Source organism: Ranitomeya imitator, chromosome 3 (genome assembly GCF_032444005.1).
Source record: "Ranitomeya imitator isolate aRanImi1 chromosome 3, aRanImi1.pri, whole genome shotgun sequence".
Lineage (NCBI taxonomy): Eukaryota > Metazoa > Chordata > Amphibia > Anura > Dendrobatidae > Ranitomeya > Ranitomeya imitator.
The window spans coordinates 84,868,499-84,886,089 of NC_091284.1; the positions used below are offsets into that span (position 1 = coordinate 84,868,499).

At 41.1% G+C, this 17,591-nt stretch overlaps 1 protein-coding gene across 2 annotated transcripts in view; it reads left to right on the forward strand.

The window, feature by feature from the left end:
- Window positions 1-14,450, forward strand: part of GLRA2 (glycine receptor alpha 2) — a 277,822-nt gene extending 263,372 nt beyond the window's left edge. The window contains exon 9 of one of the 2 annotated variants that reach the window (XM_069761037.1): window positions 13,495-14,450. In XM_069761037.1, coding sequence (XP_069617138.1) covers window positions 13,495-13,773 — 279 coding nt within the window. In that variant the 3' untranslated portion in view covers window positions 13,774-14,450. The remainder of the gene's footprint in view (window positions 1-13,494) is intronic. The other variant, XM_069761038.1, reaches the window with a different exon arrangement.
- The last annotated feature ends 3,141 nt before the right edge of the window (window positions 14,451-17,591 follow it).

Consider the following 17,591-nt stretch of genomic DNA (forward strand, 5'->3'; position numbering starts at 1 on the left):
AGGTTTTGTGCATAATGGGTATTGTAGGTATGAAGAATTGGGTTTGAGTCATTTATCATTATTACACATAACTTAATTTATGGACATCTATGGTTTGATTTCTTTGCCTGCATAGATTGGATTGGTTCTTACCATCATCTGCTGAGAATTTCATGTCAATAGCACCTTTAGAAATATATTTACTTATAAAATTGGCATATAGTAACCTTAGCCTCACTTTGACTAGCAAGCAGCACAGTAATCAGTTTGTGCCCCGTGCCAGCAATGTCAGTAGTAGTTTAGTGCTGGCATGGGGCGTAGACTGATTACTGTGCTGCTGGTTTGTTAATCTGAGGCAGTACTCACTCAGCGCTGGTAAGGTAAAGTCTCTCTACCAGTCAAGCAATGTCCGATTAACAAGCAAGTAGTGCAGTAATAAGTCTGTGCCCCATGCCAGTACTAAACTAGTAATACTGACTACTGTACTGACTGGGTGCAGTGGTGGGCAGGACAGTCACTGGTCTCGGCCTGTAGGGAATTAGGCTAAGCAGCGGGCGGTGTCAGTACACAATCAGTGCTGACTAGTGGAAGGGATAAGTGGCGTCAGCACTGCTGCCGAGCAAAAATAATTTTTTTATTTCAAGTTGTGCCAACTTCCTACTTTCCGTTAAGTTGTGCTCAAGACGGGTGCCCACCTATGCCGATATTTCTTCTCAACCCTGAGTGCAGGAATCCATTTAAGTATGTGTGCTCCATATGGGAGACATCGTAGCAGCTTGTCTAGACCCAGTATCTTAGAAACAGCAGAAAATTAGAGATAAAACCGGAAGATGGAAAAACTAGTGATAAAATGCAGGATAAGTCATTTAATGCTCAGAAATAATGTCATTTCTCGTATACAGGCACAAAACAGCATATTCTGAATCGAGGGGGCACTTAAAAATAAAAAAAACTATTGATCTCTGTAAACCCCCAGTATCACCACATGTCTTCACAACAATGCTTACAATTATATAATAAATATTTCATTTCAGTGTCAGTAACATAATAAAAAATAGTAAATATTATTGATAGAAAATGTCAGTAAATGGCAATAACAAAATATAATAGTGTCCTGGGGGTTGGAAGTTGTGCTCTGCATTACCTGCATCCACATATAATACTGAACAAGATGTTTGCGTATAGAGTGTCAGCATGTGAGGATAATTCAGTATAAAATTCGATAATGTAACAAGAGCCTAACATAAAGGCGTATTGCAGAGAATCATGTAATCATCTCACCATTAATCAGGGTGATGGAGTTTAGTGCTTCCTTGAAAAACACAATTACTTTGGTAAAGCAATTGCCATGCTCTGCACAGTAATTGTGAACTTCCTGCAATTTACGATTTGCAACAGCAGCTTACCTGTCACTAGTCCTGAATGTCAATTATGCAAATTGTGTAATTATTTCTGATCATTCTGGATCCGCATTCACTACACCATCTATAGCTCTTATTTGATACCATCTCAGTCGTTTTCCTATAAGCCAAGGAATATTTATACACAAATGTATAATTATATCAAAATGACCCTGCTTTCTCAAGGCTGTATGTCTATCAGCAAAAGCGGCGCAACTAGATGATATTGCGCCCTGGTGCAAAATCTGCACCTGGGCCCCAACCTGCATGTTAGTCAGATGCATGGGCGCTTGCAGCATACTACATCCTACAAAGACATCTGTGTTCACTTCCCACGCAATAATTTCCCCCGTCTTGGGCCTATCCAGTAATAATGCTCCCTATCCAGGTCCCTTTTTTATAATAACACCCATCCTGGACCCCTTCCTGGTATAATGTATCCCCAACCTGGGCCCCCACCTGCATGTTAGTCAGATGCATGGGCACTTGTACCATACTAGATCCTATAAAGACGTGTGTTCACTTTCCACATAATAATTTCCCCCGTCTTGGGTGTTTCCAGTAATAACACCGGGTCCCCTTTCTATAATAACACCCATACCTCCCATTATAGCAAGTAGGCAATCCAACGTCTGCTGCTGGCCTCTGATTGGCCGGCAGCGTGTATTGTAGTGCAGGGAGCCAGCAAGACACTTCAACAGAATGTGCTTCCTAAGACACACATCCAGGAGAAATGAAAGCTAACATCAGCGAGCCCCCCTCCCGCATGGGCCCGGTCCGGTTGCACCCTTTGAGACTGCAGTCATTACCCTCAGGAGTGCAATATCTCCCTGAATTATGGATATATCATATTCATGTGTGGTATGTATAGAATGCTTGAAGGATGTTCAGTAAGATGATGGCCATATTGTTTCTGGAGGAAAATTTTACCCATAGCAGAAATGAGATATAAAACTGGATTAAAATCGAATCTAATCAGCCGTTCCTCTCTTATCTCAGTGGAGGGTGGAGTGCGGGATCTGGTGAGATCCTTCATAATATGTCATCTAATGAATATCTGTGTTAAATCCCTGGAGAAGCAGTGTATATTGCAGATCTGTCCATATTTCCTGCGGTGTTCTCCTCCACCAGAAGCGCTCACAGATCTAATTCTTAAGTTGTATTGGTATTTTAATCCTTTTATTTTATATTGCTTCTGCCTGTAAGGTGGCTCTGTCAGTAGTCAGCTGGCAGCTCTAAAATGGCTACCACAAACAGGTTTGGAGCAAGCTACTCTGTTTCCCAGATCCATGAGTTTGCCCTGGGCCTCACCTTTTAAGGTTTAAGATTGTCAGGTAGCCAGTTCAAAACCCAGAGGACAGCGAAGGTACAAAATCATGAGGCAGGAGAAGCATTAATAAACAAGCCGAGGTCAAAACAAGAAAGCAGAAATACAACACAGGAGCAGAAACCACAGACCTAAACCAGGGAAGCACAAAGCTATATCTGGCAGCTTCCAGCAGTAAACTGGAAGGTTAAATAGGGTGTGGTGCTCTCCAATTTGCAAGAGCAGTGAACTGATAACTCCAGCTGGACCGCACATACACCCATACTGCCGGACTAGAAGGCACTGCAGGTCCCAGCCACCCAACTCTAAATGGCTGGAAAAAGCCTGTGCCATCTGGAGCTTCTGGTTCCAATGTCTCTTTTATCACCAGCCCCACCTGCAGAATGAACACTGTGGTACCAGGCGACAGAAGCAGACATCGCAGAAGCAGGTCCTGGTGGAAATGTGACACGAAAAAAAACAAAAACTGGCAGAGATGCTTACCTGTCTAACTGGGCCTCAATACAATTGCACTAACGGTGCAGAGGACCCAAGTAAAATGGCAACTGCATAGGTGCAATAATACCAAATGAGACAGCCAGCCTTCAATCAGAGATTGGCCGTGTGGCACACCAATGCAAAAAAATATACCCTGTATGTGGCAATGTTCACACAAGGAATGCAGAGAATCTGGTCTCAGCCTATTAATGACGCGCTATGGCAGGCTGCCCAGTGCTAACTATAATGCATCCTGTGTGAACAGAGGCCACAGTTTACAGAACCATTTGGGTCCAACTTTACCCCAAAAAAATATAATGTGCAAAAAAAACATCAATATATGTAAGGTATTGGTTGATATTCTGGCCATAATATGTAAGCTGGCAACCCGCATCAAGGGTCCTTACGTTTGCCAGTCCTACTCTAACATGAAAACCACACAAAGAGGAAAAAATCCTCCAATATTCAAGAAAAAAACAAAAACAGGCACAGATGCTTACCTGTATAACTGGGCCTCAATACAATTGTACTAACGGTGCAGCGGACCCAAGTAAAATGGCAACTGCACAGGTGCAATAATACCAAATGAGACAACCAGCCTTCAATCAGAGATTGGCCATGAGGCACACTAGTGCAAAAAAGTACTCTGTATGTGGCAATGTTCACACAAGGAATGCAGAGTATCTGGTTTCTCTTTGGGCATCATTAATAGGCTGAGAACATGAATATTGGAGGATTTTTTCCTCTTTTTGTGGTTTTCATGGAAATGTGACATGACCTGTAAGTATATCCTTTTATTTTTCCATCTTTTGAAAACTTTTCATGCACTGTAGTCTTTGTATATTTAATAAAAAATACAACCAGTTTCACTCTCTTTCCTCTAATGTACCCATGATAGAGAAAATAGGTGGGTTGTGTTACCTTGTAGCCAAAGTGCACGTCCAGAGCCGTTCAGGAGTTTTGGAAAGCTGAGTGTGCATGTGTACCAGTGTGTTACCCAGTGAAGGCGTCTCGCTGGGCTGGTAAAACAGTGAGTGGTGGAAGCGTAAACTGTGGCGTGGAGGACTGCTTGTCCTGTTAACTTAGCCTGTCATTGCTTTAGTTGCCTAATGCGGTAGGCGAGTTGCCGAATGAGTGGGATGTGGCGCACCCTTTTTTGATCTCATCTGAGGCACAAATGTCGGGAGTGAGTGGTATTTATTACAGCTATCACAATTTTTATCCGGGCCAATCTTATTAGGTTTTTTCCTGTTGAACCAAAATTTAAAAATCAATATCTGATTACCATCAGTTAATATTCAGTAAATTTATATGGAAAATTACTTTTGTAAGTTTCATGTTTTCAGTGACCATTAGGTTTATTTGGAGTATGTGTATATATATATATATATATATATATATATATATATATATATATATATAGTGTGTGTTAATGTAATGTGTGTGTGTCTGTGTGATGTGTGCGTGTGTTTTCTGTATATGTGAACAGTGTCCAATTTTGATCTAAGTTGCAGTTAAAAAAAAAATAAACACGTATTATATCCAAGTTCCATTTGGGTGCTGTCTGGTTTTTACTGACTAATGCTAGGGGAAAAAAACCTGATGGCACTGATAGAAAATGGATGAAGATCTGATCCAACACACTGATGAAAATCGTTCCGATTTCGCACTTACCAGAATAAAAATGATGTGTCAATAAAGCCGTAACTGTTCAAAGACTTAATTACTAACCAGTATACTTGTTTTAAATAATTCAATAAAAGTAAGCGATAGAAAAATGGGATAGTAGGGGGATGCAGCTGCAGCCTTTCAGTGTATATGGGACTGCAAACTGTTAGGGTATGTGCGCACGATCAGTAATTGCTGAGGGCTGGACGCTGCATACTTATGTAGCGTCAAACCCACAGCAGACAGATGTTACAGCATAGCGGATGGGATTTCTGGCATCACCTGAGGAGATGGACATGCAGCGCATCTCTCCAGACCGCAGCATGTGAATTTCTCCTACGGAGACACTAGAAGAGAAATTTCACCCATAGGTTCAGTGAACACATGCAGATTCACCTGCCTTCAATAGACGGCAGCACTCTGGACGCAGCAAACAGCTGCTCGATGAGTGAATGTGGTTATTTTTGTAGCAAGACACATACATTCAGCCTCGATTTGGCAATTTATACCTAGTTGCACAAATTCCAACTGTATACACTCACACATACCCAATGGATAGATTAACATAATGCACGAGCTTCTGCAAATCTGCTCAAAATGGCAGAGAATATGGAAAAAGAGCAGCGACATATGGACTGAGACTGTAACAGTTTGGCAGCAATGTACTGTAAGCTGTTTTATAACAAGAATAGGATATTTCTGATTTTGCATGTGTATTTAATAATATGACTGCCTTTTTATATGTATGGCACTGTACTTTGTATATTTATGTTGCCATCTATCTACAGCGCAAACACAGAGCAAGAAAGTCAATCTCTGGAATGAAATCCTCTTTTCCCGTAGCCGCTAGACAATCTTGTTTAATGACATTCAAGAAAATTACATACATATTAATAAATCTGATCCACTGTATCTCTGACAAAAGATTATAATTAACTTTTACCCCCGTAAGGTGTTTCATACATAGACTTTGGACAGTCATTATGACAGCCTAGAGCTTAAGCATCAGATGTGTTTTCTGCTGCTGACATTTTAATTAGAATGATTTACATGGTTTATTGCTAGATAATATAAGATCTTGTTTTCTTAACAGAAACATCTTCAAGGGCGATTTGCAGTTTCAACATATTTGCAAGAATTAACTCTATTATAGAGCATTGTCTAATTGTTAGAGCGACTGTTCCCAATGGATATCTCAACCCATACTACATATTTCCTTTATTGTTTGTGACGCGCCCACAGGGCCGTGGGGTACTCGGTACCGGGTCCTGTGGTTCACAGGGGGATGTCACGGTGGCGACCCGGCCCGTGGCATCAACGTTAAAGGGAAAGGTCTTTAAAGGGAATAAAGTTTGTGTTTGTGATGCCACCTGTGGTATTCGGTCAGTGGGGACCAACGCTGCTTTAAGGGGTCCTCTGGGGTGATGTTATGGCAGCTAGATGCTATAACTTCCCACAGGTGAAGTATGTCCCCAGGGCTCCCATGGTGTAGATGGAAGATGGTTAGGAGTGCAGTAAAGAATGAGAACACAGGTTTGCAGTCTCTTTACCCTGATTTACTGAAGACTTCAGCATCCGCAGTCCAGAGCACCAGATCACAGGGCAGGCAGGGTCTGGCCGGCTTGAAGGCAAGTTAGAAGTCCCCTTACCCAGATGGAAATCAAAAGCCTTCCTCTAGCGCCATGGTGTTGTAGTTCCTTATGGCTTAATGCTCCATATAAGGTCCTCACAGATGTTAACTCTCTCTTTGTCCCCCCGGTAGGATAGGACATAACCCGTATGACTGGTGGCTTGGGGCTGTTTATAGGGACTCTAGCACGCCCCGGCCTCTGAGGGGTGCCACCGTGCCTCCTGGGTGTTAGGTCGGACAGGTAACGTAGAGTTCAGCTGTCCTGCCGGTCTCTGATGTAAGCCATAGAGGTCTCTCGGTGTTCCGGCTACCGGTCTCTGCGCCTCAGAAGGAGGCAGCCTGCTCGGGGCTGGTCTCCCCCTGGTATCTTCTCCTGTGCTTTATTCTCCTGCACGCTCTCTGTAATGTATTTGGCTTTCTCAATGTCTCTTTCCAGAAGCTGCTGCACTGTGGCGGCACAGCTCCGTAAAACCTTCTGCTGCCTCAGACTGGTCCAGTCCGTCTCCTGACTGGTCCTGCCTGGAACTGACTAACTTTCCCTACAGACTACCAGTTATATATATATGGGGAGTCACCTAGCAAGTAGGAACAAAAGCTCCCCCTGGTGGCCTGGAGTGTGAATGTGTTGCATGTTTGTGGTACCTGGTTGCAGTTATCCCTGTTTGCCTTCAAGCGTAACATCACTCTCCCCATGAGGAAAGCAATGCTACTGTGAGGACCAGGACCCTGGGGCGCCACATTTACCTAGTTTTTTTTCTTGGTTAACTTGTGATACTCTTTTAAAGGGAACATGTCATATAATTTGTATTGCCCAAAACGCTGGTAGCATTATGAATTAGAGTCTGGGTGCACTTTGGCGTTTCAGAGAAAATGTAGATTGGAGGTCAGGTTGGGAATATAGCTGAATACAAGATTAGTTCTGTGCTGCCCCTGGCGATCTTCTTCCTGCACTAGTCTAGGTGACTGACAGGTGTCTACCTATGTACCCATTTGGAAGAGACCTGTCAATCACCTCATACGGCACTAGTGAAGCATACCTGAATGCTCTCATGCACCAAGGCTCTGATTTATGCTGCCCTTTGGTTTGGGTAGGATGAATCAGCTGACAGGTTCTCTTTATATAGAAGCACAAGGAAGTCGAGAAATAAAATTGTCACCAATAGTGATGAGCGAATATACTCGTTGCTTGGGTTTTCCTAAGCACGCTCGGGTGGTCTCCGAGTATTTGTTAGTGCTCGGAGATTTAGTTTTCTTCGCCTCAGCTGCATGATTTACGGCTGCTAGCCAGCCTGAGTACATGTGGGGGTTGCCCTTAAATTACAGAGATATGTCACACAAAATACTTGATGAGTAAGATTTCCCACATTTCTACTTAACATCAGCATAATTTTGGAACCCAAAATTTTTTTTGTTAGCAAGTTGGAAGGGTTAAAAGTAGTGATGAGCGAGTATACTCATTGCTTGGGTTTTCCAGAGCACACTTGGGTGGTCTCCGAGTATCTGTAATTGCTCGGAGATTTAGTTTTCATCGCCGCAGCTGAATGATTTACAGCTACTAGACGGCTTGATTATATGTGGGGATTCCCTAGCAACCAGGCAACCCCCACATGTACTCAGACTGGCTAGCAGCCGTAAATCATGCAGCTGCTTCAGCAAAGACTAAATCTCCACACAATTACAAATACTCGGAGACCACCCAAGCGTGCTCTGGAAAACCCGAGCAACGAGTATATTCGCTCATCACTAGTCACCAACCATCTATGGTCCCCAGACGGAAGTTCAAACTATATACTCTGGCAAATCAGAGCAAACCATTTAAAAAAGTTTTGGCCAAGTAGTAGACGATAATCTACCAGTAGACCTCAGTATGAGGTCAGCAAATCTTGATATTAAGTCATGTTGCAATGTTGCTTCAAACAGAAGTGGCAAAATTGCCTTCTCACAGTTTGTGCGTCAATGAGAAGTAGATCCTCTAAATTGCATTTGTGTGATCTTCCCCAGACGGGCTCCCCGTATAGTCACCCATTAGCGGCAGGTGGGCTGTAAGCAAAGAACTTACAGGAATGTAGCCACGAGTTGACAACAGTTTAGACCAGTGTTCCCCAACTCCAGTCCTCAAGAGCCACCAACAGGTCATGTTTTCAGGATTTCCTTAGTATTGCACAGGTGATTGAATGCTTGCCTGTCCAGGTGATGCAATTATCACCTGTGCAATACTAAGGAAATCCTGAAAACATGACCTGATGGTGGCTCTTGAGGACCGGAGTTGGGGAACACTGGTTTAGACAAAACCATAGCCTGGACTCAGTACCAGCAAAAATCTAATGGACCAGAAATGAGCATAATCTAGGAACAAGGGCAAGCTCAAGCTCATGATCAGGAGTTAAAAGAGAGTCCATAAACAACCAGTAATGATAGCCAGGAAAAGGATGCACCTTGATCGTCAGACAAAGTGTTAAAGTTGGAAGAATCTCTAAAGAGGCCACCAGGACCAATGTCATCTGGGAGCAGTCATTGCCCTGGCAACCCAACATTACCAGCGAAAAAAATGAGTGGAGGGTTAGCTGGATTTAGCAGGTTGCCTAACAACCTTCTGCTTAGGAACATGTGCTATTGGAAATTATTGAGGCAAGAAATTAGTTGTCTAATCTGCGTCCCACCTCTCATCATTTCCTAAAAAATAGAAGAAAGTAATGCAATAATTTTGTTGAGCTACACAAGGGTATACCATTTCTTCAAGCTAATTTTACTATAATAGGCAGGGAGAAGTTGTTGCATTAGGTGGTGAGTAGGAGACAATAAAGCAATGAATGTTCCCAATAGAAAAATCTCACTGGTGTCTTCCTGGTGGTAGATCCATCTTGAGTGCTACAACACACACTGACAGTGCTTGGGAGGTTGTAAGTTTGTTTTTGTAAAGACTGACTAAACCTAAATTATTGTGGATTTGCAGAGGATCTGATGAAGATCTTTAAACGTCATTGGATTAATCAATGCATTTTGACCCATTGATGCATAATACATAAAAAAATGTATTGGCCATGAAGAAATGGTCAAAGTCTATTTGTGGCCTTTCAATAATTAGCGTGTACAAAAAAATGTGAAAACTGTTGAGTTAAACCTTATCATAAGAAATATTTTGTGAACCCCCAACACATAAACATTAGATACTGTAGCTGTCAGCCGAACTATCTGTCAGCCGACAGCCATCTCTCTTGGCCTCCCCATACAAGAGGAAATCTTGGCTCGGCTGAAGGCTTCTGCGTTCTCTATGGAAGAGACACTACCAAAATTGCTGCCAGATGATTTATGTGGCCGCTGAACAAAAGGATTCCATCCACCACATCCATAATTTGTCAGGGGGACAATCAGCAAGCCCCCAAATACAGTAGATTGTTGGCAATCCTTTCAAAATCGTCACGTTTGATTGACTTTTACCTAATGTGTATGGAGGCATTAGAAGATTACTTTTGCCACTCTATACATGTTACTGGCACTTCCATAGGTGGTGGCGTTAGTATCTCAGTGTCCTCCATGGAGTAGTGGAGAGTGGTCACACTTTTGAAGGCAAAAATCTCCCTTAATTCCTGCTGCTCAAGCAATGGATTTCTAAGCTGTTTCCATCTATTATACATTCTCTGCACAATTACAGTTATCTCTCCCGGACACCCCTGCTGTTACTCATGCAGGAAAAAGCAATCACAATTTTACAATCTCCAGTCCCCTTAGGGTTCCACTTACGATACTCTACCTGACTGATTTGATTCTTTCTGGATGGTTATAACCTTGTAACCCACATACCTTTATCAACACTTTAATGTAAGAGCAGGAAAAAAAGTGTAAGAATATGGGTCACACACGTATCATTATATATGCATTGAAAGATGTAGATCGATATATGTAGCAATTCTCTACAACCATCAATGGTGGGAAATATAGAGTATCGTATGGTTCTGAAATTCAGGTCAATGTTTGGGGGGAGTATTTGATGGCTTTAAAGGCAACCTATCAGGTCATTTTACCAATCTAAACCGTGTCATGGCCTGACAATCTTTACAGATATGTACCTGTCTGCTCTTTCAGATGCCGAAAAATGCACAAATTTTATAAAATTTTATATGCTAATGACGTCTGAAGAGTCAAGTGGGTGTTGACTTGACACTGTACAGAAGACTCGGATAGTTTGATGTCCAACTCTGACACCTAGAGTTGAATGAATTTTTCTAAATTTGGTTCCGATTATGATCGGCTGCGAATATTGTTTTTGCAATATTCACGGAACACAGCCGAATGTCATTGGAGTCATTCGAGAAGAAATGAACGAATATGGTCAGAACTGATCATCAAACATAAATTCAGCATGAACAGGGTACCAATATGGCACGATTATCGCAAATTCAGATTCGAAGACTGATTCCTAACATATTCCCTCAACTCTAGTTGACACCTCTCAGCTACTATATCTCTGCATGCGCAATGCAGCAATGTGTACTATAATGAAGATAAACAATTATGCAGCATCTGAAAAAGCATACAGTGGTATGTTTGCCGTAATTGTCAGGTCATGTAATAAGTCATAGTGCACATTGGGTGGACAAGCGACATGAACGGTTCTCTTTATAGAGGATCTAACAACTTTCCTGACATGTCCGTTTTATTAAATAGTTGCATTCTCTATGAAATTCTTATCTAGGAACACCTATGATTAGACCTCTGCATTGTTTGGTTTCTCTGTTAGTCCTGCTTATTTCCAAGCAATGCCATCCAATGTGTAGGATTTAGTGCTGACATATTAGATCATCTGGCTAATAGATGAAGATCCTGAACAGAGAACTCCTCTATTAACGCAAAATTGTCTATAAGGATATATGAAAATTGTTTCTCTAGATCGGGCAACACTTTATTAAATATGATGCTTGTTTAAAATGTAATTGAACATCTTTTTCAGATTTAGAAAACATGTGCAAAATACAATGTCAAAGTACACTTTTATTAGTATTTTTAGAATTTGACGAAACCCCAAACCTGAACTAGACGTATTAAATGTACAGCTGTTATACATTACCAGCGTGGTTTCCAATGCTGTCTTTGTAGCACAGCAATTGTTGCATTAGCAGACGATCATTTTTTGGGGATGACAATGGATACGCTATGCAAAAATTGAATAGTTACTTACTAGAGATGAGAAGAGCAGATGTGTTTCGAAATCACCAAATTGAGCGGATTTTACTGTAAAGTTTAATTTGTAGCTAATTTATTCTCAGTGAATTAAATGTCACTTGTTATCCCTTGGGGTCTGGAGAGACCTCGGGGCATAGTAAATATAAGATGTAAAAAAAAAACAAAAAAAACAACTACAGTAATATTCACTTCACAGCGCATCTCTGCTACTTGCGATCCCCCATAAGTCCTCAGCACCTCTTCTTCTTCTACCACTGCCATGTGCTGAAACCCTGGGTATCTTCTTGCTAGACCAGGACTTCCAGTCGTGACTAGGCCAGAATGTGCAGCCTTATTGTTACGGACTGACATGGTTGGAGTAGAGATATTGCAACTTTTAGGGGCAGCGCCAGGCAGGTAGCATAGTCTGGAACAGCCAAGGTGTTGATATACAGGAACAGCAATGTAGTTTGAAGGAATAGGCTGGAATCGTAGTCAAGGAAGCCAGAGGTTGTTTAGCAGGAGCAGTAATGTTGTTTGAAGGAATAGCAGGTGGAAGGAAGCTTGACTAAAGGCAGGTAGCTCAATAATCACGCAACGAACTGAGAGCAAGGCCAGGTTTAAATAGTGTGTGTAATCAGAATGAGCCAGTCAGAAACTCAGGGTGGTAACCCACAGGAAACTCAGGGAGGAGACATCAGAAACAACATAGGTTCAAGTATTGTATAAGCACGGAATTGTCCAATCAGCTGAATAGCTCAGAAGGAAGAGCTGCCGACTGGTGCACAGGAGCTGCTAGGTTTGAATCCTGACACTTATAATGTACATACACTGAGACATTCAAGTTGCAGCCAGAAGTTTCAGCCGAGAGTGTGTGCCCTAATGTTGTGGCGGTTGCCTTGACATCATGAGGTGCCCCACAACCTTATGACATGCATTTTAGGCCAAGACTTCTGCTCGTGACTAGGCTCTAGACATGCATGGGGACATCAGCGCATGGCACTAATAAGAGGAGGCTCCAAGGACCGTAGGTGGGAGAGCGAGCAGTGCACATGGCTGGAGATGTGTGAACTGTAAGTGAATTATATATATAAGAAAGAAAAAGATACATTCTCGATAATACAGATTTTTGTAAAATTTGAGTAGAATTCAATTCCCATTAAACAAAATTCACACAATTCTCAGGCACCATTGCACAAAATCTCAAAAATGTATTGTGTCATTTGTAAAGGTAGTAGTAACTACATCTGTATTCACCTTATAAAAGAAACTGCTACACCAGAGGTTCTGAAAACTCGAACTGTATAAGTTGGTGTAGTGATCATGGATTAAATATTTTTCTGAACTTCCAGTCACTAACCTTACTGAAAATATACATTAAAAGAGTTTTTGCACCCCAAATATTTTTTTTAGTTGTCAAAATTCCGCCATTCAATTCATTCTTCACCGTACATCACAGGAAGCAGTTTTTTCTAGCTCCTCATACACCCGTTTTCCCCCTGAAAGCAAGTCAAATCTTCCTACTCTCTCCAAATAAAGTTGGAGGGTATGTTTGTGGCATGATGCTGCAATGCAATGACCACTGGAGGTGTGCTCAGCACTGTGATGTACAGAAATGGTGGGAGACCAGTAGTACATCTGGCAGCATGGTGCAAAGGATTACCAGAGAGACTCCTAGAAATAAGTAGACCTGAAATTTTTTTGAGTGGAAAACCCCTTTACACAAAAATGCATAAAATTCTACTGCATATAAAAAAAGCTCTCACAAATTGTAGGTTTAGTGGCCCTTATCAAGATGTCAAGTATTACTTGAAGCATGATAAATTATATATGTTCTCTTCTCTCTTATTCAGGATGATGATATGTCCCGGGAGAGTCGGTTTAACTTCAGTGGATATGGGATGGGTCATTGCCTGCAAGTAAAAGATGGCACTGCCGTGAAAGCTGCTCCACCAGTCCTTCCCCCTCCACCACCAAAGGATGCAGAGTCTATCAAGAAGAAGTTTGTTGATCGAGCAAAACGGATTGATACCATATCCCGGGCTGCCTTTCCACTGGCCTTCCTCATTTTTAACATCTTTTACTGGATTACATATAAAATCATAAGGCACGAGGATGTACACAAGAAATAAGCCACTTATTTATTTTAGGGAACTCAATGCCAAAGTGTGCTTGTAAATACGTAGTGGAAAATCCCCAAGACATACAGACTGGTTTTATATCCACTTGCTGTACTCATCCTTGAAGACAGAAAGCAGGAAACAAAGACATTCGGGGAGCAAAGAAGATGAATATTAAGCCTGAAGGAGCCTAATGATTCTCTTTCTAGTGTTTAATGTTGTCTTCGGTTTACTTTTTCCCAGCATTTATGATGAATAACTCCTGAGCCTATTCAGACACATGGTATAATTTATAGTAAAGTACTGCAGTCAGAAAAGTTACTGAGATACCTGTACTAATTTACGGAAACAATTTAGCAAATCATTCATGAGATAGAAGGGATTGTCCAGGATTTGTTTTTCTACAGACAACACAACTAATGTCCATGGGCTGTGTCCTGGTATTACACTGCAGTCCTATACACTTGATTGGGGATGAATTGCAATGCCAAACACCAGCCACTAGCCATTGATAAGTGTGGCATGGTTTCTGTAAAGACAAAGAAGACACTTTTTTCCTACTCATGTACAACCCCTTTAAATCTTTTCCGTGATTGAAGGAACGTAGTCAACAACTGTAAAACTAGATCAGATATGTGTAGAAGTATATAAGCATACTTTTTTATACCAATTTAGAAACTGCATTCATTAAAAAAAAAAAAAGTTGATTCTGGAAGGCCCCAGTCCTGCAAGTACTTTGAAGGTGCTCCTTAAGGTTTAAGTGCTCACGTCTCTCTATAATGACAGATCACTGTTGTTTCAGATTGCCAATGTAGCCACACCAAAATATATAATATATCTTTATTACAAAAAAAGTTATGCTTGGAGTTATAAGTTTCTAGGAATCTCCATTCTGAGCAACTGAGTTGTCCACTGCCTGTTGCCAAGAATCATCTGTTTATAGCTACAGACAAGCTGGACAGATTCAAGAAAGTGCTTTGTGCTGCCTCCTACACGGGCAGAGAGTTATATAGACACAGAGCTTAGCACAGCACACAGTAATTCATGCCTGGATCTATCCATGAATGCGTTATATATATATATATATATATATATATTTATATACAATTGCAGAGTGAGTGTTTGAAATTTGTAATACTAGTTAAATAGATAAAGCATTGTAGGAAGTAGGGCAAAGGAAGTCAGGAGTGCAGGTCAGCTCAGCCAGGATAGTGCACGCACCCTGTCCATCAGAGAGATATGAGAAATACTTCCAGTGAGTCAAGCGGTCATGAGAGGCTACTAGGAAGATTAACAACTGGAAGGATAGAATAGATATATGTACTTTTATAGGACTGTACATTTATATTCCATTGTCATCCAAAAGATACACCTTTAAGGCTCTACAGACTCCACTTATGCTTTGGAATAACAGCTGTAATGTGTTCCTGGTTGGACGCTACAACCGTCACTCAATAGCAAATGGGAGAAGCTATAGATGCAATAATGCCGAGAAGCAAGAGCACTCCAGCCTTAGTGACCCCCAGAATGCCGTAGATGGTGCCGTGCACCAGAATCATACTTCAATTTCTCATCATTGCTGCAACTAAAACAGTACAGAAAGATTTGTTTAACACCTCTACACCTCTCTTATCTAGCATTGTTGGCTGCTCGTGAGGTTAGAACAGCTGAGAGATTCCTTTTTAGGGGTTTAAGTGAAAATTTTGCCTCCCATGGTAATTATCGAATGTTCTCACACCAATGAGAATCATTTCCATTGGTTCAAAAATTTCCTGAACATGAACATTCTTAAAAACAAAGAACACGTCGTTGCAACCTTTACTATGATCAGGGCTTATATCAATGGGCAAATTGTTCTGATCATAGCAAAGCATCTTTAAATATATTGTGTTATTTTATGAAATATCTTTACTCTGATTGGTCAGAAATCTTTACTTATTTTCCTTCGTAACTGAAAAAAAAATTAAAATCAGGTCCAATATACTAATTGATTAGAACAGTTTAATTTAGCACCAAAGACCTAACGGTTGTCATTAGCGTTACGTCTGGTGCCAGCTTTAGTTAGCCTGTCCTATGATGTTAATAAGCGTTTCTGCTGAAAATGGGTCCAATGTAGCCAGCACTGCCACAAAGAAGTAAGCTGAAACAATCTCATGTGAAATCTTCCATTTGATCACCCCATTTAATAACCGGCTGAACAGGTCGCCATTTTGATAAAATAAAAAAAACAGTGACTTCACGCTGTACGAGGTGAGGACCAAATTTTTTAAAGGACTTTCAGCCTTTTTTTGAGAGAAACCTGAGCTCCGGTACATTCCACCAGTGTTAGTATCTAGTGTCGCACCAAGCATCTCTTTTGCGTTCAGATGATTTCTACTTATGTATACATAATCTATATAAATATATATATAAAAGGTTTATACTTTGATATCTTGTGTGAGCGTGAATTTCCAGAAGAGATACTGCTTTATGATAACAATGTAATATTTGAGATTTCATTTGTGCGCTCTGTGGTTTTTCTTAACGGTCAGCACTTTAAACAATTTTCAATGGATATGCCCAAATATTGATTTGAAAGGTTCCAATATTTGTAATATCTATTTATTTTTTTATGTGTTATTTTTATTTCTTTGACACTAATTTAGGTTACAATTTTGCACTAAACGACACCATCCAATCAGCTATTCGGCTTCATAAATCTAGTGCATGCTAGGGCACCAATGGTTAACCAGACAATCTCTCGCCCTTCGACTTTTGTGCCACCATCAAGATCACATATATCTCCTTTCTATTAATGTAATACAGGGAAATACATAAAATTAAAGACTCCAGAATAAAACAAAAACATAAAAAATCAAAAAGGCCTTTAATTGTTCTGGATAATACTGCCAAACATTCCCATCCAAAGGCTTAGAGGAGAGCATCATGGCAATCAGAATCATTTTCCTCTCTTGTATTTAACAGTGTGGTTCCTATGAAGAGGGAGGACAATGTCAAGGATCACTTCACTCATGAGCAAAGAGGGATTGTGTCAGCCCTAAAGAAAGAAGTCTAATTGCTAAACAGTTGTGCACGGTCATACGACTTATTAAACTCTGGAGATAGTCTGCTCTGTGGGCACCTGGGGCTTGTCATCATGGAACATACACTATATGGACAAGACTATTGGGACACGAGTTTTAATTAAATTTAGTCCCACTACCAAAGGTTTATAACATCCAGCTCCTTGCCATGAAGTCGGCCTTTTCATAGATTTGTGCAAAAATGGGTAATTCAAAGATGTTCAGTGATAAGAGGGTAGCGCCGTCATAGGACACCACCAATATAACAATTACTTCCTAAATATTCCACAATCACCTGTGAGTTTTATTATTTAAATGTGAGAGAGTTCAGAACCCAGTAAGTCCTGAAATAGAAGACCATGTAAAATTGCAGAGGTTGCTGATTGCTTAGGTACATAGTGCGCAAAAGTCTCCAAAATTCTGCTGACTCCATAGCTCCAGAGCTCCAAACCTTCTCTGGCATTAATAGTAGCACAAAAACTTGGCAGCAGGAGCTTCATGGTATGGGATTTCATGGCCGAGTAGTGGCATGCAGCCTTACATCACGAAGCACAATACCAAGCATAGGATGGGGTGGTGTGAAAGCACTCTGCCAATGAACTTTGTATTGTGGAGTAACGGACCACACTTCTCTACTTGGCAGTCGAATGGACAAACTTGGGTTTGGTCTAGTGAATGCCAGGAAAATGTTACTTTTCTAACTGGATTGTGACAACTGTAAAGATGGCTGGAGGAGGGGTAATGTCATGATTTGTCTTGCTTCAGCAA